At 43.7% G+C, this 26,105-nt stretch overlaps 1 protein-coding gene across 2 annotated transcripts in view; it reads left to right on the top strand.

Moving 5' to 3' along the window:
- The first annotated feature begins 8,508 nt into the window (after positions 1-8,508).
- CRTC3 (CREB regulated transcription coactivator 3) overlaps positions 8,509-26,105 on the top strand; it is a 98,083-nt gene continuing 80,486 nt past the window's right edge. For both annotated transcript variants that reach the window (XM_055556735.1, XM_055556734.1), the window contains exons 1-2: positions 8,509-8,805; positions 18,025-18,123. In XM_055556735.1, coding sequence (XP_055412710.1) covers positions 8,674-8,805; positions 18,025-18,123 — 231 coding nt within the window. In that variant the 5' untranslated portion in view covers positions 8,509-8,673. The remainder of the gene's footprint in view (positions 8,806-18,024; positions 18,124-26,105) is intronic.

The following is a 26,105-nucleotide window of genomic DNA, read 5'->3' as shown; positions in this document are numbered from 1 at the left end:
TTCCCCATCTATTTCCCATGAAATGATGGGACCGGATGCCATGATCTTCGTTTTCTGAATGTTGAGCTTTAAGCCAACTTTTTCATTCTCCACTTTCACTTTCATCAAGAGGCTTTTTAGTTCCTCTTCACTTTCTGCCATAAGGGTGGTGTCATCTGCATATCTGAGGTTCTTGATATTTCTCCCAGCAATCTTGATTCCAGCTTGTGCTTCTTCCAGCCCAGCGTTTCTCATGATGTACTCTGCATAGAAGTTAAATAAGCAGGGTGACAGTATACAGCCTTGACGTACTCCTTTTCCTATTTGGAACCAGTCTGTTGTTCCATGTCCAGTTCTAACTGTTGCTTCCTGACCTGCATACAGATTTCTCAAGAGGCAGGTCAGGTAGTCTGGTATTCCCATCTCTTTCAGCATTTTCCAGAGTTTATTGTGATCGACACAATCAAAGGCTTTGACATAGTCAATAAAGCAGAAACAGATGTTTTTCTGGAACTCTCTTGCGTTTTCCATGATCCAGTAGATGTTGGCAATTTGATCTCTGGTTCCTCTACCTTTTCTAAAACCAGCTTGAACATCAGGAAGTTCACGGTTCACATATTGCTGAAGCCTGGCTTGGAGAACTTTGAGCATTACTTTACTAGCGTGTGAGATGAGTGCAATTCTGCGGTAGTTTGAGTGTTCTTTGGCATTGCCTTTCTTTGGGATTGGAATGAAAACTGACCTTTTCCAGTCCTGTGGCCACTGCTGAGTTTTCCAAATTTGCTGGCATATTGAGTGCAGCACTTTCACAGCATCATCTTTCAGGATTTGAAATAGCTCAACTGGAATTCCATCATCTCCACTAGCTTTGTTCGTAGTGATGCTTTCTAAGGCCCACTTGACTTCGCATTCCAGGATGTCTGGCTCTAGGTGAGTGATCATACCATCGTGATTATCTTGGTCGTGAAGATCTTTTTTGTACAGTTCTTCTGTGTATTCTTGCCACCTCTTCTTAATATCTTCTGCTTCTGTTAGGTCCATACTATTTCTGTCCTTTATCGAGCCCATCTTTGCATGAAATGTTCCCTTGGTATCTCTAATTTTATTGAAGAGATCTCTAGTCTTTCCCATTCTGTTGTTTTCCTCTATTTCTTTGCATTGATCACTGAGGAAGGCTTTCTCATCTCTTCTTGCTATTCTTTGGAACTCTGCATTCAGATGCTTGTATCTTTCCTTTTCTCTTTCTAACAAACAGGGTTGAAGCTCCCAAAACTTGAAATAACAGAACTACTTGCTGAAAAAGAATATAAAATTAATATAACTAAAGGCATAAAGGAAGGAATAAAAAGATAAGGAAAGAATAGAACTCGGTGAAGAGTAGTTGTGCATGCTCAGTTGTGTCTGACTCTTTGCAACCCCATGGACTGTATCCTGCCAGGCTCTTTGTGGGATTATACTGGCACGAACACTGGAGTGAGTTGTCATTTCCTTCTCCAGGGGGTCTTCCCAGCCCAGGGACAGAGCCCCATCTCCTGCATCTCCTGCAGGCAGATTCTTTACCCTGAGCCACCAGGGAAGCCTTAGTAAAGAGTTGGCATATTTGAAAAAGAACTAAATGGAGTTTGTAGATGGGAAAACAGTTCTTAAGGAAGAAAAAACTCAATAGATAGGTTAAACGACAGATTAGACATGAGTGGAAAGAGAAGTTAGTAAACTGGAAGACAGATTTGATGAAATTACCTAGATGTAGCACAAAAATTAAGAGTAGAAGAATATAAAAGGGAGGTAAAAAGACATGAAGAATAGAATGGAAATGCTTAATACACATCTAATTAATCTTCTACAGGGAAAGAACAAATATGAAGAAGCAGCATTTAAAGAGATTTTAGAAAAATTTTCTAGAACATTTGGAAGACATATAGCAGAGTCTTCCAGTTGTTCCCTGTCATCTAAAAGTAATGGCACTCAAAGTGAGATCCCAGAGAACAGGCAGCATCAGCATCACCTGAGAATTTGTTAAAAGTGCAAATTCTCCCCACCATCCAAGACATACTAAGGCAGCAACTCAGAGTTTCTGAGCTCTTTGAGCCCCAGAATGTGCTCAGCAATCTGTGTTTTATATGACCAGAGGTCAGCAAACTATAGCCAATGCGTCAAATCTGCCCCACTGTCTGCTGTTGTAAATAAAGTTTTATTAGAATACAGTCATGTCCATTTCTTTATGTGTGGTCTATGGCTGCTTTCATGATACGCTGGCAGAGGTGAGTAGTTATGAGGAGACAGGAACAGATGATCTGCAAAACTCTTTACAGCAAAAAGTTTACCAACCCCTGACTTAGACTAATGATACATCTCAGTGAGTGTGGTTCCCAGAGTTTCTCTTCTATTCCTCTTAGACAGATGCTCAAGTGATGGTAGCAATGGTCAACAGACCTGAAGAGCTTCCAAATAAAGCTCCCTGGTAGTCCAGTGGTTAAGAATCTGCCTGCTAATGCAGGGGACATAGGTTCGATCCCTGGTCTGGGAAGATCCCACATGTCTAGGGGCAACTAAGCCTGTGCGCCACAACTCCTGAAGCCTTCCCTCTAGAACCTGTGCTCCACGACAAGAGAAGCCACTGCAATGAGACACTGTGCACCTCAGCTAGTGAGTAGCCCCCACTTGCCAACCGCAACTAGAGAAAGCCTGTGCGGCGACGAAGACCCACTGCAGTCATAAATACATTTAAAAATAATTTTTTTAAAGGTCCCAGTTTTAAATTTACTCCTGCAAAAGCAGCCATATCAGTTCTTGGAAACAACTTAGGTGACATTAGCACATAAGAAAATAATTTTGCCATTCTGCAAGTCAGGTCACCTGGGTCCTCATTCTGGGTTCACCATCCTGAAATTCTTAGCGTGTCCAACATATGCAATTTCTCCTTGCCTGTGCCTTTACTTTTAACTTTTTTTTTTTTTAAACCCTCCCAGAACTTCAATATATAACTTTTAATTTTTGTCCAGTTAGGGGCTTTCTGGTAGCTGGCCTAGTCATGACTTCCACCCCATGGACCAATAGTAATCAGCACAGCAGAACATAAAGAGCTGAAACCGAAGTGCCTGAGAAGCAGGGAAAAGGGGAAAATCTAATGAGAAGCAAGATGATTTGCATCAAAGAACTTCAGAAAGAGGGCCGAGGCACCTGAAGAAGAAAGGGATGGAGTTAAAAATACAAATATTGCTCAAAAATGTGTACAAGGTGCAGTTAGACACCCAGATCCTTTCCACTGTGGCTGTAGACGGGAGGTTAACTGGGGAAACAGAGGCAGAGATGTTTTGGACTTAGGGAGAGGCAAAGACAAAGCTTCCAGTGAGGTGTTGTTTGAAAACAGAGAGATTAAGCGCAAGGCAACACATCAAATAGTGGGACTCTTAGCACTTTTTTTCCCCACGTGACTCTCAGAGAGCCAGCAGCTTATTTATACTTCTGGATAGTCAACTGGAAGATTCTTTAGGCAGGAGAAATTGACCTGCCCAAGAGAAAAAACAAATTTTAGAGTCTCTCCAGTGGTACAGATGAACCTATTTCCAGGGCAGAAACAGAGATGAAGATGTAGCATGTGGACACAGGTGGGGAAACGGAGGGTGGGGCGAACTGGGAGGTTAGAATTGACGTATATACACGACCTGTGTAACACGCCGGCTGGGAGGAACTGACGAGAAAGCACAAGGAGCTCAGCTCGTGCTCTGTGATGACCTAGGGGGGTGAGATGCAGGGGTGCAGGAGAGAGGTCTCAGAGGGAGGGGATGTATGTATACACATGGCAGATGCACTTCATTGTACAGCAGAAACTAACGCAACATTGTGAAGCAATTATATTCCAATAAAGAAAGCAAAACACACCCCAAACCCTAAGGATATTGTTACTCGGAGGACATGCATTGAAAATTCTGGGTCTCTGTTCCAGTGAGCTCTCTAGTCAGGAAACCTCACAGGTACACAGAGCTTCCAGTCAGTTCTTTAAAAACAACTGATATTTGTACTTCCTTATTTTTTCCTGATTTTACTAGTAATGCATACTTATCTCTAAAACTGTATATAATTTAGAAATGTGTAAAGTGGAAGATAATTTTCCCAGTAGTCCCTACTCCTCAAAGACAAATGTTATTAACCGTATCTTGATATACTTACAAATTTTTTTCTATTTAAATGTAACAGGTCCTGGCTTGATTCCTGTAATAAGGCCAAAATAAGTAGGTTTGAGACAAAATCGATACTTCTCTCTCAGCCACCTTATAGCCTAGAAGCAGTTTAGAGCTGATATCGTGGTTCCCCAGGCTTGGGAACCCAGGGGCCATTGCTTCTATTGTTCTGTCATTCTCAACACAGTTCTTATCTAATGGTCTACGAAGAGGGAAAAGGTCTTTCTCCTTTTCATTTAAGGGCATGATCCCAAAGTTGCCTGTATTTCTTCTGCTAACATCTGTGGGGTGAAACATGACCAGATCTATCCACAAGGGCGAGTGGGAAATGTAGTCTGAAGTTGATTTTAGCTGGGCAATGAAGCATCCAGTTAAAGTTCAGAATTTCTTTTAATGAAGGAAGAAGGGGAGAATGAATATTGAGAGAACAGCTAGCAATTTCTGCTACAGAATATATAAAAATATTAATTTAAATCATTTTAATTTCCAGAAACAAGATATCTGTACATATTTAGTGTTTCAGTCTTAATTATGAATGGAGTCAAGGATTACCAGAGGCATGAGGGAAGCCTCTAGATGGAGACCAAAATGAACAAACTAAAAATTGAACTCAGACAAAACAGAGACTGAAAATACAAGGAGCAGAAGAAAATATAAAAAGAGAAATAACCTCTAATTAATAGCACACCCTTGAAATGAATATAGGATGCTATTTTAAAAAGGAGCAGTCATAAATCAGGAAAGAGCATTTAGAAATTAAAAATACAATCACAGAAATAAAAGTTCAACAGAAAGGAAAGACAAAGTTGAAAGAAAGAGCTGAAAAAATTTATTAGGAAATAGAATAACAACAGCAAAAGACAAAAAAATAGAAAATAGGAGAGAAAAGATGAGAAAATTAGAAGAGCAATGTAGGCGATCCATTGACTGATCAAGTAGAATCTCCATGAAAGAAAGAAAAAAGAATATTGTCAAAAAGATAAGACAATTTCCCAGAACTAAAGGATATGAGTATTCAGTTTCCACATACATATCTAATGCCAGTGTGGTGAACAAAAATAAAGCCTCCCACCAAAGTACATTATCATAAGATATCAGAATACTAAGCCTTCAGAGAATGGGGGTGTGTGTGAAAATAAATAAACAATAATAGCCCTCATAAAGCAAGTCACCTACAAAGGAAAGGTGAGTGTGAGTGGAATGTGAGTGGACTTCCCAATGGCAACACTGGAAGTGAGAGAACAGTGAAGCAATGCATTCAAAGAAGTAAATGCGAAGGATTTCTGATGAAGAAGACTATTCTTAGCCCAAATATCAGTCAAGTCTGAGGGAAAAATAAAAACAGCTGTACACATACAAAGCCTGGAGGATTTTATATTTTATGTATTCTTTCCCAGGAAACTACTGGAGAATGTCCTCCACTAACATGAATTAGTACATGAAGCAGGAGGACAACTTGAGATGCAGGAGGCAGAGGTCAGAAGATGGGAGATGAAGGGAACTCTCAGGACAATGGGAGGAGAGCCAGCAGATAGCAGGTGAGAAAAACAAGAGTCCAGGATGGAGCAGGTAGGCAAAGTGGTCTGGGAGAGAAGTTCCCTCCCAAACCGACCATTCATAGGTTCAGTAATGTCTTTCACAGTTCAGGGAACTTTAGAAAGAAGACCAGAGGGACCAGAAGAGGGGAGAGACAGAGCTAAAATCCAAATACTATAAATCAGAGTTTGGGAAAGGATTTCTAATGAGTTGAGAGAAATCTAAGCAAACAAAAAGTTTTTAGCTAAAAAATAATGTAAAAATGGAACTATTGTGTATTGTGTAAACACTTAATATTGACTTAACAAAAATTATCATATATTAATAACTACATTGAAAGAATGAGAGCAGGGAAAATCATATTTGTGTTGGGGGCACAAAGGAGCCAAAGCATTCTTCCCCATAGTAGAAAATGAATAGTTAACATCTAAAACTGAAAAAATAATCACAAAACAGCAGGAAAAACTTATTTACCGTGGGAACTGGGACTTACTTGGGAAAATTGTGTGTCTTGTAAAGCTATTGTTAAAAAATTCACATGTATTTATTTGATTAAAACATTAAATGGAAAGTGATTAGATTAACCATAATAAGAATAGAAGTAGAATGACTATTTTCCAAATTAGATAAGGGAAAAATGGAAATAAAAAAAGAGTCATTCAGGGTTTCCCTGGTGATCCAGTGGTTATGAATCCACATGTCAATGCAGGGAACACTGGTTAGATCCCTGATCTGGGAAGATTTCACAGGCCTCGGGGCAACTAAGCCCTTGCTCTGCAACTACTGGGCTCCCACGCCTAGAGGCCAAGTTCCACAACAAGAAAAGCCAGTGCCATGAGAAGCCCGCACACAGCAACAAAGACCGTAAATAAAAACAGAAGTTAAAACAACAACAGCAACAGTCATTTAATGCAACATAACCCAGACACGATAGAGCCCTGCATTGGTGAATTGGTGGATGAAAATCGAGGATTTAGCTCAACACCCATTCCAGTGTGCTACGGCACCTTCCTATATCTCAGAAGCTGAAAGGCTATAACTACATTTCCTAGATGTTATTGCAGCTAGGATTCTGGATGCAGTTTTGGCACTTCCAGTCTAATTTTGTTGATTAGATTTGTGAGGTGGAAGCGAAGCTGAGCCTTTACATGTGCTGTCTCTATTGGTGAGTACTGTTGTATTTTTCTATGGTGGCTTCAGGATCCAGGAGGTGGCCAGTGTAGTGACAACCCTCCAATTCAGTAGGTGGCTTCCAGACTTTAGAAGAAGCTGTGGCTCTTTTGTTGGCCTGGTTCTGTAGCATGTGTCTCCAGGTCACTTCTGAACTTTCAACCCAGAGTCTGCTTCCTCAGGCGGCCACACAAGTCCTTAAGCCATTTTATACCCTATAGTAAACTCTTCTGTACTTTACCTAGGATGAATTCTGTTCTTTGAAACTGAAACCAGACAATGTAACAAGAAAGCAGAAAATATAAAGTAAAAGCATGATAAACAGTACAAAATAAGACAGAAGAAATAAATCCAATTATAATGAGTGAATCAAACTAGCCTCTAGCTAATAGAGATACATTCTCATTAAATTTTCTAAAAAACAATCTATGAGACACATGAAAAGTAGAGTGAAATACTATACAGGAATTAAATGAATCAACACAAACGAATTTCAAAAGCAATGGTAAATGAAAAAAAGCTGCCAAAGTTTATTTAGCATGATGTAGCTTTTTTGCAAAATTAAAAAAATAAAATTTGGTATTCCATATGCAGTTGGTGGATCCATATGTCGTATATAATAAAAGTGTAAAAACATTAATGAGAATGACACGTACTAACTTGAGCCCAGTGACCACCTCTAGGGAGGAGGGAGAAAGAATAAGGGTGGGGTTTTAGTTCTGCCTGATTTTCTATTTCTTTAATAAATACCAAGTAAATGAAGCAAAATGTTTTGATACATTTAACCTTGATAGGGGAGGGCGTGGGTGGCGCTAACATCATTTTCTGCAATCTTCTGCGTGTCCCTGATAGTCGCTGCCGCTGCTGCTGCATAATTACCAGTTTACAAAAGGCAGAGACACACTCTCAGAGGCGTCCAGGACTCTTTACACACATCAACATCTCTACGGAGAGGAACTTCGGGGGCTGCAGGAGAGGGAGAAAACCAATGAGGCTGACAGACTAGGCTGGAGCTGGAGTCTGAAAGAGGCCACGGACGCTCATAAAGAGCCTGGAGAAGGGGCCGGGGCTGAGGAGCGAAGAGGGGGACCCCCGGGCGGGGGGGACGGTGTCTCAAGTTCGTGCAAACTCGGGAGATGGTTTTAGAAACTGAGATCCAGATTTAGTAACTGTTTTCTTGGGTGGGCCCGAGCGGACCGTCAGCGACACAGCTCGAGGGAGGAAGCGGGCTGGGAGGCGGAGGACGGAGGGCAGCTGTTAGGCCCCACAGGGTGGGAACCGAGGGAGAGGATTGCTCGAGCGTAGGTCGCCCGTTTTCGCCCCCACTGAAGGAATTCGGCCTGACTGGGGAGGGCGAGCAAGGTGTTCAACTCTTTGAAAACTGTAACGTCAATCCGAAGGCCAGGCGAGCCCTACCAGGGAGCGCTTCAGTAAAATGGTACCCTAGCTGCTCCCTCACGTCTGGCCCACTCTGCCGCGCGAGCCGGGGCTTTCCTCGCGGGGTCCGCGCGGCGGGTCGCGAGCCGGGCGCGGGACGCCGGGGAAAGCCCTCCGGCGGCGGGCGCGGGGCAGGGTCGGGGCCGGGCGGCGGGCGGGCCGCGCCGAGGGCGGGGCCGGGCGCGCGGGGGCGGACCTCGGCGCGCTCCCGGCCGCTCGCTGGCGGTGGGGCCGCGGCGGCTCCTCTGCCGGGTCGCGCCGGAGGACGGGCTTCGGGCGGCGGCCGGGGCTGGCCTGCGGACGGACGGGTGGGCCGAGGCAGGGCCCGCGCCCGCCGTCTCCTGCCTCCTGCCGGCGCCGGGCCCGCGCCATGGCCGCCTCGCCGGGCTCCGGCAGCGCCAACCCGCGGAAGTTCAGTGAGAAGATCGCGCTGCACACGCAGCGGCAGGCCGAGGAGACGCGGGCCTTCGAGCAGCTCATGACCGACCTCACCCTGTCGCGGGTGAGGGCCCGGGTCGCGCGGGCGGGGGCGGCCGCGGCGCGGGGAGAGGTCGCGGGGCCGAGGCGCCGGCGGGGCCGGGCGCGGGGCCCGGGAGCGGGCCGGGAGGAGTCCGGGAGCGGGGCCGGCGCCCCCCCCGCGCGGCCTCTGCGCGGGCCCGCCTTCCGACACCCGCTGACCGTCTGCGGTCGCAGCGGAGGTGGGAGGGTCGCGGGGGCCGGCTGTGCGGGGAGATGGGAAGGGGCCGAGCCCGGGAAGGCGGGCCGCCGGGTGAGGGAGGCCTAAGGGGGAGGGTGACCGGGAGCCCCGGGAGGAAATCACAAACAGCTTGGAGGCGGGAGGTGCGACTTCTCGCTGCTCCGAACATCCACCGCCCGCGAGTCCTCCGGGACTGCCCGGCGGGGCGGGCCCGGGGCACCCACCCGCTCCCTCGGGAGAACTCCGCGCACCCGTGCATCCGGGGACGGCCCCGGCCTGCTTTGGGGTCCGTCTGGGTATCAAGCGGTGACTTCTTATCGAGTAGGGGCTTCGCTCCTCTCTCTCAGTGGAGGTGCTGTATCCGTCAGGTTTACCGAGTTCGGCCCCGGTGTATCATACGAACTGGGAAGGTGCACAGCACCTCGGGTGACCCGAGGAGGGTCCAGGGGAACCTAGTAAGGCGCGGGCCGCGCGACCAACACCCAGCGAGGTTAGGTAACTGTCGAGGGAGGCAGTGGAGGATGGAGAACCAGCAGGAGTGTCCGCGCAGGGCTGCGGGTAAGGAGGGTCAGCGTGAGCGGGGACAGGCCTTGAGGATCCTGAGTGCTGACCTTGAAGGACCATCAGGAGAACGGGGGAGGGTATGCAGGGGCGGGGCCGGGATGCGGGGCAACCCGGAGGAGAGCCGAGTCGCAGACTGGTGGTCCCTGGCTCCCCGAGCTGCAGACGCGTCCGTTTCTGGCCAGCAGTGTTTGGGTATCTGTTGCCAGAATTGGGAGGGTTTTCGTAGAAATCAAAGTTAAGAGATTTTAAATGTAAAACCGACATTTCTTTACATTTAAAATTGGGAGACCTGATAACACTCCTGATTCCCATGTGACAGCCGCTGGCTGGAGCTGGGTGGTGGCTGCGCACGCCTTCTCTGGCTGGCCACAGTTCACACCACACCCTGTCATGATCCCCCCTCCTGATCCCCCACTGCTGAGCCTAGGTGTTACTTGCCATTTATCATATTTTTGATGTGGGTTTTTTTTTTTTTTTTTTTTAGTTAAGGAGAAACAAATATTTCTTGTGCTTACTTTTCTATCATCATGAGAAGAAATATATGCAGATAAAAAAGACAGGATTTCAAGAATTTTTTTTTCCCCCTTGTGTCCTGGCTGGCTTCACTCATTTATGACCTGCCTGGTGTCCATTTGTGACCTTGGTTGTGTCCCGGGATGAGCATGTCAAGCCCATCACATTGAGGAACATGACAGGGTGAAGGTTGAGAATTAATGCTGGGGCCTGTGTTGTTTAAATACATAAATTTTATGTGTACAGATACATGCATTCTGTATGTATATCTAGAGTTGATCTGCTTGCTCACCCAATTCATGAATCCTGTTTAAAGGGTCTCAGACAAACGAGGCCGTGAGTAATGTACAGACTCTTTCAAAGGCAGTTAATTTTCACAAGTCCTGTGTTCACTGAAATGAGTCTGATTATGTTACTAAAAATGTTCAAACGTAAACTTGTACGTAAAATTCTTTGCTATAACTGTGATATAACCATTAGCTAAAACATAGGTACCAATAAATTCAAAGTTACAAATGCAGTGAGTTCAAATGGAATTAAGTAAATGTGATAAATGCTGTTTTGCTGAACTGAATTGAGGCTTTCAGTGTGAATCTCATGTTAAACCCTATAGTTCAGATTATCCGGAGTTTAGCAAGCTTGACCAACTGTGCCTTATATGATAATTCAATTCAGCCACCACTTTTCTCTGTTCTAATTACTATAAAATTATGATGTCATTTTGCCCTTCACCTTGTACAGGACATTATTTACATGTTAATTCTGCCTATGTTCTTGTCTACTGTCTACCAATTGCAAGTAAAATCATGAATGCTACTTGGCTCCGCTATGTTCATAAACACAAAGGCAAATGATAACTCTGAATTTGCCTAGTAATTTTTGCTTATTTACATTTTTAGGAATAACTTTCATAATGAAATGACAACGCTGAAGTACTTTTCATAGAGAATTCTTTGATTCCCTGAGCATATGTCCAAAACTCCAAGGGTCCAAAGATCTCAGATGGAAAAGAATCTATCCTGTTCAGTAGATTATCGATAACCTGATGGCACATATACTGATTTTCCATCACCAGCCCATGGCAGTCATGCTTATGGATGGAACAGACATTGCTAATCAACCTAGGTACTCTTTCCTTCCTGAGGCTGTGCTGGGCTTCAAGTCTTTCTCCTTATAATCAGAGTTGGAGCTAAATCCTGTTTGTTTAGTTGGTGGGATAGATTAGATTATGGAGAATTTTCCACTCTAGCTTTAGGGGTTCAGCCTTATCAGGAAGCAATGGATAATTTTTGAGAAGAGAATGCTAGGAGGATCAGTTCAGTGATGATGGTAAAGAGAAGGAAGAAAATGGAGGCAGATAGGCCTGGAAAGAGGCTGTTCCTTTGTTCATTCATTAATTTGTCGGTACTTGAGTGCCCAGTGGGGAGATGCTGGGGTGGAGTGAAAGGTGGGGGGAGGTGAAGATGTGGTGCCTCACTTCAGAGATCTTATTAATTTGTTTAGCAAACACCTTTTGAGTCTCTAGTGTGTGTGTGTGGTGGGGGGAGGGGGCGTAGGGTGGGAGGGACCCTGGGGATCCAGTAGTACAGTGCGTGCATGTGAAGTCGCTCAGTCATGTCCTACTCTCTGCAACCCCGTGGAGTGTAGCCCTCCAGGCTCCTCTGTCCGTGAAATTCTCCAGGCAAGAATACTGGAGTGGGTTGCCATTTCCTTCTCCAGACAGTAGTACGGTAGTGTCTCCCAATAGATTGTAGGGATGCTATGGAAGACAAAGATTAATGGGGAAGACATTCATTTGACAAGTAAGGGCACATTTTGATGAATATTATGAAAGGGGAACAGCTGGGAGGGTATGGTAGAGAGTCCTCACCTCTTCCAGTGTCATAAAGAATTAATGGGAGTGGGCAAGGGTACTTGCATGTTGAAGGAGGCAGAATGTTTTAGGCACAGGGACAGAGGTGCAGCAAAGGAATGAAGAGGGTAATTTGAGACGAAGCATTCTTGGGGATTTGGGACTTGATCCCAAGGACAATGGAAAGACATTGAAGGGGTTGAACCAGGAGAGATTTACGTTTTAAAAGAATGACTGTAACTCCCGAATGTAGGATAGATCAGAGGAGGAGGTCACAGGGAAATGGTTTAGAGTCTAGGAGTTGTGATGGTGGCAGTGAAAAGGATGCAGAGAGGTGAACAGGTTGATACTTAGGAGGCAGAAAGGACCAGAATGGTGAATGGACCAGGGAGCCAAGGGAGAGGGAGGACTCAAGAATGATCTCCAGCTTTCAGAGCTGAGCCATTTCAGGGTGTCCTCTGTTGAGAGGGGCTTCCCTGGTGGCTAAGGTGGTAAAGAGTTCGCATGCAATGCAGGAGACCTGGGTTCGATCCCTGGGTCAGGAAGATCCCCCTGGAGAAGGGAATATCTATCCACTCCATTATCCTTGCCTGGAGAATTCCATGGACTGAGGAGCCTGGCAGGCTACAGTCTTTGAGGTCACAAAGAGTCGCAACTAACACTTTCACTTCACTTCTGTTAAGAGAGGGAGTGCTGGTAGGAGCAAGTTGGGAGCAGACTCGGTGTCAGGAGATGCTGAGTTTGAGGTGCGCGTGAGGTACTTAAGTAGAGATGGTTCAGCAGACGGTTGTCTGTGCGCTTCTGGAGCTCAAAAAGGAAGTCTTAACTGGGGGGCTCTCTTTGGTTGGTAGCAGCAGGAATAGATTCTGCTGCCTAGGAAGAATTTCTAGAACAGATCTTACAGATTGGTGGCCTGAATTGTAATTTGGCTGTGTGATTTTTTTTTTTTTAATTTCTTTGGTGGGAGGCCCCAAATGTTTTTGTTTTTTTTTTTAATTAGGGCCAACAGTGAATATTGAGATTTTTACATTAAAATCTGGACTCTGGCTTCTTTTGAAAAATGAGATTATCTAACAACACTTACTGTCCATTTCTGCGTGACTGCTGAATGGTAGCTGCCTTCCTTAGACAAGGCGTGGACATGTCCTTCATTCTGCCACAGACCTCCTCACTCCCTGTGGTTTCCTCACGAGTGATTCTAGCCTGCTTCTCTTATTTGCCTTCCATACTTGGCACCCCTACGCTCTTGAGTTTGTAACCTCTGCTGCAGAATGAAACATGCAAAGGGCCTAGGAGATGTCCACGGAGCTGCACTATTTAAAGGAGAGGTAAAGGAGGAAGGGAGGAGAAGGGGCGACAGAGGATGAGATGGTTGGCTGGCATCATTGACTCAATGGACATGAGTGTGAGTAGACTCTGGGAGATGGTGAAAGACAGGAAAGCCTGGCACGCTGTAGTCCATGGGGTCACAAAGTCAGACAAGACTGAACGACAGCAGAGAAGGATGAGCCCACAAAGATGACTGAAGAGTAGACAGAGAGGTAGGGAAAAAAAAGCAGGAGGATTACGGTTCAGAGAAGGGAAGGCGGACCAGCCGAGCTTGGGTGCTGCTGGCTAGTCTGATGTGATAAAGACCCAGCCTCTGGTCTAGTCATTTGGAGGTTGTTGGTGACCTTGCTGAGAGCCACCACATCCGCAGCATACTGGGTGGAAGGGAGCTTGCAAGGCATTGAGGGCTTGAATGAAGGAAGCAGGGAAAGGGTTGGGAACCTGTTTAAGAAGTCTGGCTTTGAAGGACAACTGGTAGTGTTGAGAAGCCACAGGATAAATGCCACATCAACCTGGAATGTTAATTTTGCTTGACTATTTGGGAGGAACTATCACTTTCCTGGGCTTCCCAAGTGGTGCATGGTAAAGAGTCTGCCTTCCAGTGCAGGAGGTGCGAGTGATGTGGGCTTAGGCCCTGGCTCAGGAAGATCCCCTGGAGTAGGAAGTGGCAACCTGCTTTAGTATTCTTGCCTGGAAAATTCCATAGTCAGAGGAGCCTGGTGGGCTGAAGTCCTTGGGGTCGCAGAAAGTCAGACATGACTGGGCATGCATGCACTTCACTTTTGTATTAAAACAGGCAATAGATATGGTATAGTGAGGCCTCTGGGAGAGGAACAGAGAAAGGAGAGGATAAAGATTAGATGTGGTTTGACTATGGAGTGTTATCGCTTTGCCAGGCATTGTGCTGATCACTTTCCATTCATTGTCTCATGTAGTTCTCACAGTAACCCTATGGACTGTGGGTCTACAGTGTTCCTCCTTTTGTGGAAGCTTGCATGGCCAGTTCTAGGGTTTGATTATGGTTGTCACACTGAATGTCTATATGCTCAACTGCTTTTCTGCCCCACTGAGATATCCAGGGGTCCTAGCGGCATTTGCTGAGAACAGCTCTGCCCTGGACTGCTGTGGCACTTTGGTCAAGGTCAGTTGGCCATATGTGTGCGGGTCTGGTTTTGGACTCTCTCCTGTTGCTGTTGATCTGTTCATCTTTCTTTTGAACAGTAGCACACTGGATTATGATAGCTTTATAATCGGTCTCAAAACGAGGTAACTTAAGGCTTCTATCTTTACTGTTCTTAAAAATTGCTTTGGCTACTCTAGCTCATTCACTCATCCATAAATTTTAGAATTGTCATGTCAGTTTCTGTGAAGAGGCCTGCTGGGATTTTTGGGGGGAATTATGTTGACTCTTGATAAGACTTTTTCAAAAAAGAATTGGTGAGACTTACATCTCATTTTTATAGACATTGGAGGAAATTCCACTAATGTATGAGACAAAAAAAAAAAGACAACCAACCTCGACTTTACAGCACAGGGAACTCTGTTCAATATTCTGTAATATCCTAAATGGGAAGAGAATTTAAAAAGAATATATATATATATATTTATAAATCACTTTGCTGTACATCTGAATCAAGCACAACATTGTAAATCAACTATAGTCCAATATAAAATAAAAATTTTTTAGACTTTTAAAAAAATTGAAAGAAAAAAGTGTTATGCCTATAGGCTAAAAGTTGCTAACTCAAGGTACCAGGTGAGGTGAGGGATCAGGAATGAGGTGGTAAATGGTCACTGATCTCAGGCCGTAGTGGAGGATAACAGGGTACAGTGAGGACTTGGGGAAACTGGAGAACCCAAGCCCTGTCTAAACTCCATGCCACATCTCGCAGCTGCATGCCTTGTTGCCATGTAAGAATATGGGTTCAGTGTTTGTCAAATCTTTCAATCAAGAGAAGATGGAAATACAGATTTTTGTGCCTTCTTGCAATGTTTTAAAATTTAAAACAAGTGGGTCAGTACCATGTGGGTCGAACAGAACTCTCTAGGCTAACCATGGCCTATAGCCTGATGATCCAAGACCTCTGTCTCAGGCCACTCATTCTTTGGTCCTCATTTTCCTTATCAGTAAGCATGATGGTATTGGAAACCATCTCTAAGGTTCTTTCTAGCTCACTGGTTCTCAATTTCAAAAGAGGAGGGCATCAGAATTACTCAGTAGTTTAGGAGACAGCTGAAGATCTCAGCACTAATGATGTTTTGAGCAGTTGTCCCAGACCTTTACACACCACTGTCACATCTGTTCTCTGACTTAATCCTTCCATCATCTTTGTGAAGTAGGCAGTAAAGTGATTTGTGCAACCACATGGGAATGCCAGGTTACGAAGTCAGGTCTTGCCATTCCAAATCCAGTGCTCTTTTTTACTGTGGTGCAGCCAGCCCTCTCTGAAAACTCTAGAAATGGGTATTTTGGTAGAGCCAGCAGATACGGGAAGTGTGGGGAGGGCCTCCAGTTCAGCTGAAGGCAGATCTCTAGCTAGATCCAGAACTCAGCTTGGTTGAAGTGTCAAAGCTTTTGGGTAAGAGTTTAAGCCTTTGTGAGAACTCCCTGAAGGTAGAGACTTTGGCACATGTTCATCTTAGTAGGCTGGTGCCTGGCACTGTACCCAACACACAGTTTACCATTTTTATGTAAGTGAGTAAGTGGATGGGTTGATGGAAGAAGGAATCAAAAGCTTTAGATCAAGGGGGCTGAGAATTTTGTCTAGAGAATCTCAAGGACAGAGAGTCTAATGTTTCCTGTTGAGAATGTTAAAATCAAAAGCTGAGACTTTATACTGATAACTTAGCTGATAGATGGGAAAAGCTCACCATGGCCTCCCACTAGTATTTAACTCTCAGATTTGGGTTTTGATTAATAGATTATTACCGTTTCCCTGTGCCATGTTTATGAAAAATCAAGCACTGTGGATATAAGGAAGCTAAGGCTGCCAAAGGGTTTTATATGATATGCCTTTATAACCTCCAGACAGATACAAGCCCTTATGTTTGGAGATACCTATTGAAATATGGAATGCTAGGCTGTCTGGCTTTCAGTGGAGTGTAATGGGTGAAGATGGAGATAAAGATGAATCAAGGTTGGATGTAAGCTGATCGTTGTTGGAACTGGAAGATGAAGAGATGGGGTTTCATTATACTCATCTCTATTTTGTATGTATTTGAAAATTTTCATAATAAATGTAAAAACAAAAAACCAGAGCATGCCATAGGCTCAGTGGAGCTTTTGGTCACTTTTCCCTGAGCTTGTGAATAGTGTGATCACTGAGGAAGAAATGGATCAAAGGAGAGGAACATGGCAGAAAGAAGAATGTGGGTTTTGAGTTTGCTGTAGCTCAGGCCCCTCCAATGGTGCGACCTTGGGCAGGTCTCTGACCTTCCCTAAGTCTGGGTTTCCAGGGCTGTAAAAGCAGGAGCACTTGGTCTCCCTTGGTGGTTGTTGAGAGGGTGAGGGATAAAGTGGGCACAGCATCTGAGGACAGCATCTGGCTCATCTTCAGGGCTCATAGCTGGCACTTTTTATGATTATTAGGCAAAGACAGAGTAATGAAAGGGCAAAACTCTGCCTCAGGGTTCCCAGCTACCCCCTTCTTCCCTACATGAATTACAAGTGCCAAGGGTTATATAACCACAGAGGTAATTTATTGTTTTAGAAACAGAACTCTCAAAGATCAAACTGGACCACTCTGGGATTTACAAGGACCGTAACCAGTTTACTGCCTTTTGAAAAATGAAGCAAGAAAGAACTTACAGAAGAAAAGCATATTAAAACAGTGGGACACCATGTTATACCTGTTGAATTGGTCTCCTTCTTTCCCCTAATTAAGGATAATATCCCGTGTTAGTGAGTTTTTGGCCAGTTTCCTCACATATACATTGCGATACCCTCTGGGGAAACATTTTGGCAGTGTGTATTGAGAGCCATCTAAAAGCCCAAACCCAAGACTTAGCAATCACTCTTTGAAATGTATTCTAAGTCAGTAACGCTGAAGAAGAAATGTTATGTAGCCATTTAAAATGCTTATATGATATCATAGAAAAAAGAGTTGTGATGTAAGCTTGCAGACTTGTGCCTATATTGTGATCACCACTGTGCAGGTTTTTTTTTTTTTTTTTAATTTTGGCTGTGCTGGGTCTTTGTTGGGGCATGCAGGCTTTTTCTAGTTATAGCATGGGCTCAGTTGCCCTGCAGTATGTGGGATCTTAGTTTCCCAACCAGAGATCGAACCCATGTCCCCTGCACTGGGAGGAGGATCCTTAACCACTGGACCACCAGGGAAGTCCCAGTGCAGTTATTACACTTAAAAGTAAATGGAGACTGGAAAAGAGCATGGAGAAGGGAAGATCGTATGTTAGAATCACGGGCAGTGGCTTATTTTTTTTTTTAAGAAATTTATTGCTGTTAAAGATTGTGCTTGCATGTGCCGCCTTCCCCGCCGCCCCCCGCCCCCCACACACATATGCACTCAAAGACTGCAAGAAGGTCTTTGAGTCATGCCTGGGACATTTAGAACATGGATAAATTCTTTCCCTAAAATAGACGAATCAAAACCCAGAAAACCCCGGAAACTGGAAGGTTTTAAGTAGAGAAGAAATTGAAACCAAGACTTTCACTCTTGAACCATGTTGCTGCATAACACTGTACTTTGATGCTTCTTTCAGCTCTTTGCTGTCGTGTCTCAACAGCTTTGAACTCTCTCTGTCACCAGGTTCAGTTTCAGAAGCTTCAGCAGCTGCGCCTTACACAGTACCATGGAGGATCCTTGCCCAACGTGAGCCAGCTGCGGAGCAGTGCCCCAGAGTTCCAGGTACCCGAGATGCTTGCTTCCTTCATGCCTCGTGAGATCTCAGCTCCCTGGCCAGGGATCGAACCCAGGCCCTCAGCAGTGAAAGCAGAGTCCTAACTACTGGGCCACCAGGGAATTCCCAATACTTACTATACTTTCTTTGAACTGAGTGGAGTGTAAAAGAGGCAAAAATTTTCCTTGAAAAGATTAGATATGAAAGGATAAAGTTCAGTAGCGTTCTGGGAAATCCATTGTTATTTGTTTCACAAATGGTCTAATGTAGCAGTGGAAATACACTGTGAGCTACATGCATCATTTAAACATTGCTTCATTTAAACCATGTTAAAGAGAAAGAAATCAGTGTAATTAATTTTAATATTGCTTAAATAATTTCGATAATTATTTGACCCAGTCTATCCAGAATAATATTTCAACATATAATCAGTATTAAAAAATTAATGAGATATTTCATCATCTTATTTTTTTAAATGAAGTCTTTGAAATCTCATATGTATTTTGCACTTAAAGCACATCTTAATTTGTTCCAGTTATGTTTCACCACCTTCATGTGGCTGGCTTCCACCGTATTGGACAGGACAAATCTATGGCACAGATAAGTGGTCAATATTTTGTTTAGAGGAGTAGCATCATAGAGTGCTTTAATCATTCATATTACTGAAAGCCTTATTCAAAACAATGTGGAATCAGTGATTTAGACAATGGTATATGATATTGTTGTTGAAATCTGAATTAGATTTAGGTATCGAGAAGGTAATGGCAACCCACTCCAGTACTCTTGCCTGGAGAATCCCATGGACGGAGGAGCCTGGTAGGCTACAGTCCATGGGGTCGCTAAGAGTTAGACATGACTGAGCGACTTCACTTTCACTTTTCACTTTCATGCATTGGAGAAGGAAATGGCAACCCACTCCAGTGTTCTTGCCTGGAGAATCCCAGGGATGGGGGAGCCTGGTGGGCTGCCGTCTATGGGGTCGCACAGAGTCAGACACGACTGAAGCAACTTAGCAGCAGCAGTCTCTGAAAAATTAGGAGCCTGACGTTTTCGTTAACACAATTTAAGATTAAGTGTTAAATCTGAGATATAAACTTTAAAATGAAGTATAACTGTATTCATTTAGGTGCCTCTGCATTTTAAAAGTACTGTCTTCTTTCTCTGTGGTGAAATCTGGTTCACTTGTTTGATGATGTCCCATAAAGCAGAAGTAATATTATTTAAACGGAGGCTTCCATTTGAGAGTACTGATAGAAACTCTTAAGTATAAGGTGGAAAAAGTACTCTGTGAATCAGTTTGTGCCTTAGTACACTGGAATCTTGTCTTTAGTATAAAGACTTTGGAATCTCACCTTAATACTGCCTGCGTTAGAAAGCCACTTCTAGCAGTCAAGCTATCTTACATCTTGGCCTATTGGGTCATTCAGTGTCCAAATAAATTAGATCTCTACTTTATGCTGGAGTTCATGCTTCAGAAAATAGGCCATTGCTAAGGGGTACTGGGTTTGAGATTCCAATTTTGTGGTACTTTCCTATCAGCCTTGGAGGAATACAGAACGAACCGTAGTGTCTCTCCCCTGGTATATTGGATGAGATAAAGTGACAGGCCCTGGGCTCCCCAGGATTCTTTCTCTGAGTAATTTCTAAACTTTGAAGCAATTGCAAACTTACAGAAAAGTTGGGAGTACAGTAAAAATAGCTATATTTTCCCCCTTGAGAATAAGTTGCTGGTCTCATGCCCTGTCAGCCCCAAATACTTGACCGTGTATGTTTCCCACCAGCAAGGCTATTGTTCTACATGAGCTGAATAGAGCCGTGAAATCAGGAAATTAACAGTGATGTGTTACTACCATTTGACAAGCTTGGGCACCTTCAGGGTGGTATGGCTGTGGACACATTATTAATATTTGATCCTGAGACCCCATTCAGGTTTCCCCTAAATGTCCCTTTACTGTCCTTGACAGCAAAAGGATAGAGTTCAGAGCACATACATTGTCTTTAGCCCCTTCTGGACAATTTTTCTGTCTTTTATTTATGACATTAAAAAAATCATTTTTGAGTTGTGTGAGCTTGCCGCTTCTGAAGGTCGCAAGCCAGTTCTTTTGCAGAATATCCCTCGATTGGGGTTTGTCTGATGTTTCTTCAAGATTAGATTTAGATTATGCGTCTTCGGCAGGAATAGCCAAAATTGATTTTAATTTTGTATCCAGTGAAGTGGGGGATTTTTCATTTGCATGATGTTCACTTTTATCACTTAATTCAGGAGGTGTTTGTCAGTCTTCTCCACTCTAAAGTTACTCTTCTTTGTAATTAATATGTATTTTGTGAGGAGGTAATTTATCTGGATTCTCATCACACTTTCAATTTATACATTTATTTATTTTTACATATTTATATGGTTTAGTGATTTCTTATATTATCCGATGGGTTGTAATCTCTAACTATTATTAGTATTTTGGTCCTCACATTTTCCCTGATTGGGCTGATAGTAGCCCCTTCCCAAGAGACTTGTCAAACTGGGAACCAGAAGCATAAATTATTTTTTTAAGCAAACAGTTTTAGGGTTTAATTTATATACAGTACAAGTAGCAAGGGGGGACTAGTCTCTAGTTGCAGTGCATGGGCTTCTCATTGCAGTGGTTTCTCTCGTGGCGTATGGTGTCTGGAGCTCATGGGCTTATGCTTTGTGTGGGCTCAGTAGTTTCGGCTCTCTGGCTCTAGAGCACGGGCTCAGTGGTTGTGGCATAGGGGCTTAGTTGCTCTGAGGCACATGGTATCTTCTCTGATCAGGAATTGAACCCGTGTCTCCCGCATTGGCAGGCAGATTCTTTACCACTGAGTCACCAGGGAAGCCCTGACCTCTCTATGATTCACAGTTTTACATTGTATAATTGCCACCACAATCCAAGTTAAGAACAGTTTCATCATCCTGCAAAAGTTCCCTTAACATCCCTTTGTAATCTGTTTCCATCCCCACCTCCTGCCTCTGGAGCCACTTATCTGCAGTTTTGCCTCTTCCAGAGTGTCCTCCAAATGGAATCAGAAGCAGAATTTGTTGACATAGAAATTGCATTTGAGACTCACTCACCCCTATTGTAGCATGTATGTGTTTCTTAGAGCTGCCATAACAAAATACCACCAACTGGGTGGCTTACATTTTAAACAACAGAAATTGATTCTGTCACAGTTCTGAGGCTGAAAGTCTGAAGTCAAGCCCATAAGGCTATACTCTCTAGGGGCTCCAGGGAAGAATCTATCTCCTCGTCTCTTCCGAGCGTCTCTTGGCTGCCGCCAGTCCTTGGTGTCCCTTGGCTTGAGTGCTGTCCCTGCACTCTTGGCCTCTATTCTATATGACCTTTCCTGTTTGCCTGTGTTCGAATACCCCCTTCCTTCTCTTATAAAGACACCACCCTAATCCAGTATAACCTCAATGGCAACCCACTCCAGTACTCTCACCTGGAAAATCCCATGGACGGAGGAGCCTGGTGGGCTGCAGTCCATGGGGTCGCACAGAGTCGGACACGACTGAGCGACTTCACTTTCACTTTTCCTTTCATGCATTGGAGAAGGAAATGGCAACCCACTCCAGTGTTCTTGCCTGGAGAATCCCAGGGACGGGGGAGCCTGGTGGGCTGCCGTCTCTGGTGTCGCGTAGAGTCGGACATGACTGAAGCGATGTAGCAGCAGCAGCAACATGTTTACATCTGCAAAGATTCTCTTCCCAAATAAATCACATTCACAGGTATTTGGGGTTATGACTTGAACAGATCTTCTTGGAGGAACATGATTCAGCCCCACTACACTGCAGTTATCAGTTGTTGTTTAGTCGCTGAGTTGTGTCCGTGTGTCTTTTGTGACCCCGCAGACTGTAGCCCACCAGGCTCCTCTGTCCATGGGATTTCTCAGGCAAGAATACTGGAGTGGATTGCCATTTCCTTCTCCAGGGGATGGTCCCAACTCAGGGATGGAACCCGAGTACCCTGCGTTGGCAGGCGGATTCTTTACCACTGAGCCACCAGGGGAGCCCAGTTATCAATACTTGGTTCTGTCTGAGGCTGAGTAGTATTCCACTGGAGGGAGAAACTATAATTTGTTTATCCATTCATCACTTGGTGAGCACTTGGATGGTTTCCACCTTGGGGCAGTTGTGAGTGAAAATATTCACATTCAGTTTTTGTGTAAACACCTCGTAGCGGAACTTTTGGATCAAACGAAAGTGTGTATTTACCTTTGTGAAAGACTGCCAAACTACTGTACAAAGTGGCTATCCCGTTTCACATTCCTGCCAGCAAGGTTCCGGAGACTCTGCACTCTCTCCAGCCCTTGGTATTTCTGTTTATTTATTTTTTTAATTATGATTAAAAAAGCACAACATAAAGTTTATCATCGTCACCATTTTTAAGTGTGCAGTTGAGTAGTGTTGAACATACACACGTTGTGGTGCAGCCAATCTCCTGAACATTTTCATCTTATAAAACTGAAACTCCATACCCGTTAAACAGCAACTCTATTCCTTCATTCTCCAGCCTCTGGCAACCACTGTTCTACTTCTGTCTCTATGACTCTGACCACTCTAGGTACATTATATAAGTGAAGTCATATAATACTTGTCTTTTTGTGACTGGCTCATTTAGCATAATGCCCTTGAGGCTCATTCATATTGCAGCATGTGACAGGATTTCCTTCCTGTTCAAGGTTGAATAACACTTCATTGTATATATATGCCACATTTTGTTTATCCATTCATCTACTGATGGACACTTGGGTTGCTTCTACATCTTGGCTGTTATGAATAATGCTACTATGAGCATGGGTATGCAAACACCTCTGTGAGATCCTGCTTTGAATTCTTTCTGATGCATACCCAGAAATGGGATTGCTGAATCACATGCTAATCCCATTTTTAATGGTTTGAGGGACCCCCATACTGTTTTCCACAGTGGCTACAGCATTTTGCATTCCTGCCAACAGAGTACAAAGGTTCCAGTTTCTCCACATTGTTGTTACTATTTGCTGGTTTTGTTTGAATTTTTTTTTTTTTTTTTTTGATAGCAGCAGCAGCAGCAGCATCCTAGTGGGTGTGAGGTGGTAGTGTATCAGTTTTAAAAAGTTGATCATTCTAGTGCATGTATAGTGGTATTTCATTGTAGTTTTAATTTGCATTTTTCTAATGACTTAAGAGGGCATGGCAACCTACTCCAATATTCTTGCCTGGGAAATCCCATAGACAGAGAAGCCTGGCAGGCTATAGTCCATGGGATTGCAAAGAGTCAGACATGACTGAAGTGACTTAGCATGCACAGTATGCGATGACTTATGATATTGAGCATCTTTTTGTATGCTTATTGCCATTCTTATCTCTTCTTTGAAGAAGTGTCTGTTTAAATTTTTTGCCCAGTTTTAAAAAGGAGTTTTCTTCTTATTATTATTAAATAGTTAGAGTTCTTTATTTATTTTGGATACCTTTTCTTCAATAGATATGTATTTGACAAATAGTTTGTCCTGATCTGTGGGTTATCTTTTAATTTTCTTAAAGTTTTGAAGAGCATAAGTTTTACATTTTGATGAGGTCCAGTTTATCAAAATTTGTTCTTTTATGATTTATCTTTTATATTTTATCTAAGACTTCTTTGTTTAATTCAACGTCAGAAAGATTTTTTTTTCCAATGTGTTCTTCAGAAGTTTTATAGTTTTAGGTTTTATACTTCAGTAATTTCAAGTTAATTTTTTTAATGTGATGCAAAGAGTGGGTTGGAGGGCTCTTTCTGCATATGGATGTTGAGTTGTTGAGCATCATTTGTTGAGAAGACTTTCCTTTCCCTACTGAATCTGCCTTGGCACCTTTTAATATTTTTATTTACTTATTTATTTGACTGCACTGGATCTTAGTTGCAGCATCAAGATCTTCCTTCTTCCTTGCTACGTGCAAGATCTTTAGTTGGGTCATGTGAACTCTTAGTTGTGGCATGTGGGATCTAGTTCCCTGACCGGGGATCAAACTTGGGGCCCTGCATTGGGAGTGCAGAGTCTGAGCCACTGGAAGTCCCACTTTGGCTCCTTTGTTGAAAATCAATTGACCATATATGTGTGGGTCTGTTTTTGGACTCTGTCTTCTGTTCCACTGGTCTCAATGCCCATCATTTCGCTAATATCACACTGTTTTGATTGCTGAACCTTTACAGGAAGACTTGAAAACAGGTAACAGGAGTCCTTTAGCTTTGGTCTTTTTCAAAAATTTTTTGCTTATTTTAGTTCCTTTGCTTATCCATAGAATTTTAGACTCAGCTTATTGACTTCTACAGAAAGGCCTGCTGGGATTTTAAATGGGATTTCATTGACTCTATAATGATGGTGAATCTAAAACTGATGTTTTAATACTGAGTCTTCTAATCCATGAACATGGTACAGAAGCAGAGGTTCTTGAGTCAAGTATTATTTAAACACAGTCCACTTCCTTTTTGTTTATAGATCCTTTTGGAGTTTACAGAATGTTTTCACTTCTACTGTTCTACTTGATCTTTAATACATTAGTTGGTAAGCATGCTGCTGCTGCTGCTAAGTCGCTTCAGTCGTGTCTGACTCTGTGCCACCCCATAGACAGCAGCCCACCAGGCTCCCCCGCCTCTGGGATTCTCCAGGCAAAAACACTGGAGTGGGTTGCCATTTCCTTCTCCAATGCATGAAAATGAAAAGTGAAAGTGAAGTCACTCAGTCGTGTCCGACTCTTAGCGACCCCATGGACTGCAGCCCGCCAGGCTCCTCCGCCCATGGGATTTTCCAGGCAAGAGTACTGGAGTGGGGTGCCATTGCCTTCTCCAGTTGGTAAGCATAGTACTGTGTTAATATTGGTTAAAGACTAATTTTCTATTCTAACAGAGGATCTGAAAGTATACTCTTCATCTAATCCATTGGGCTCTTGTTTGGAGAACACAAACTTACCTGATGAGTAAACCAAAGTAAGCTTTTCAGGCTATGTTGTGATAGCCCTTAGCAAAAGTCAGGTCATCAGTCAGGAATGGGTAGGGTCGCAGCCCTCCCGTTTCTGGGCAGGGCCTGGCTTGTGTACATGGAAGGCAGAGAGAGGAGCTGAGTGTTGTCCTCTCTCTGAGGGTCAGGGGAGGGCCAGCTGGTCTCTGGCGTGTTTCAGCCCGCATGACAGCCAGGGCCTCTGTTGACTGTGCAGCCTGATTGTCAGGCAGCTACAGAGAGAGACAGAGGGCATCTATTTGTATAGCACTCTCTGGGTACAACTGTCCTTTCCTAACCTTCACATAACTCATCTAGTTCTTTCAAACTGTGTCACTAAAAACTAATCACACGTTTGACATTTCTGACTTTAAAAAAAGTTGGGTCATCTTGTTTGTAACTGAGAGTTTATAAGATCTAACTAATTTAGGAAACAGTCTGATGGGAGAAAACCCTGTTGCAGGCAGCAAGATGTGGGCCAGATGTGGAACCTGATTTTTCTGAGACCTACTCCCAATACACAGGGGTGTAGTGTGGCCCAGAGTTCCTGTAGCAAGTATGTAGGAGAAGCTGAAATTACAAATCCTGGTTCAATGTTAATGGCTTTCCATTGCTGCATTTCCTTTAAAATTTTTATAAGATTCTTTCAAAAATGATTGGCAGAAGATTGAATTGAAACAAATGGAAGACTTAAGTAGCAACATGAACCTTAAAATGCTACTAATAATAGCCAGCATTTGTTGAGTGTGGGCTGTGTGCCAGACACTGCATTAAGCTCACTACAAAGATTATTTCATTTTCACAAAAACCGATTGGAGTTGGTATATGTTTTTGGTAGTTGTCAAAGCATTCTTTGAGTCGTATGTGATAAAATAACATAGCAACAAATTACAGTTCTGAGACAGAAAGTTTATATTTATCCCTTTTGACTTCTTTTTTTCCCCCTGTGCTCTTCCCATTCTCCCCACCCTGCCAAGACCTGTGCTGTCCAGTGTGGTAGTCACTGCTGTGCTGTGCGTAGTCG

This window comes from Bubalus kerabau, chromosome 19 (assembly GCF_029407905.1).
Source record: "Bubalus kerabau isolate K-KA32 ecotype Philippines breed swamp buffalo chromosome 19, PCC_UOA_SB_1v2, whole genome shotgun sequence".
Taxonomy (NCBI): Eukaryota; Metazoa; Chordata; class Mammalia; order Artiodactyla; family Bovidae; genus Bubalus; species Bubalus kerabau.
The sequence above is the reverse complement of the archived record's forward strand: the minus strand, read 5'-3'. Positions and strand labels throughout refer to the sequence as shown.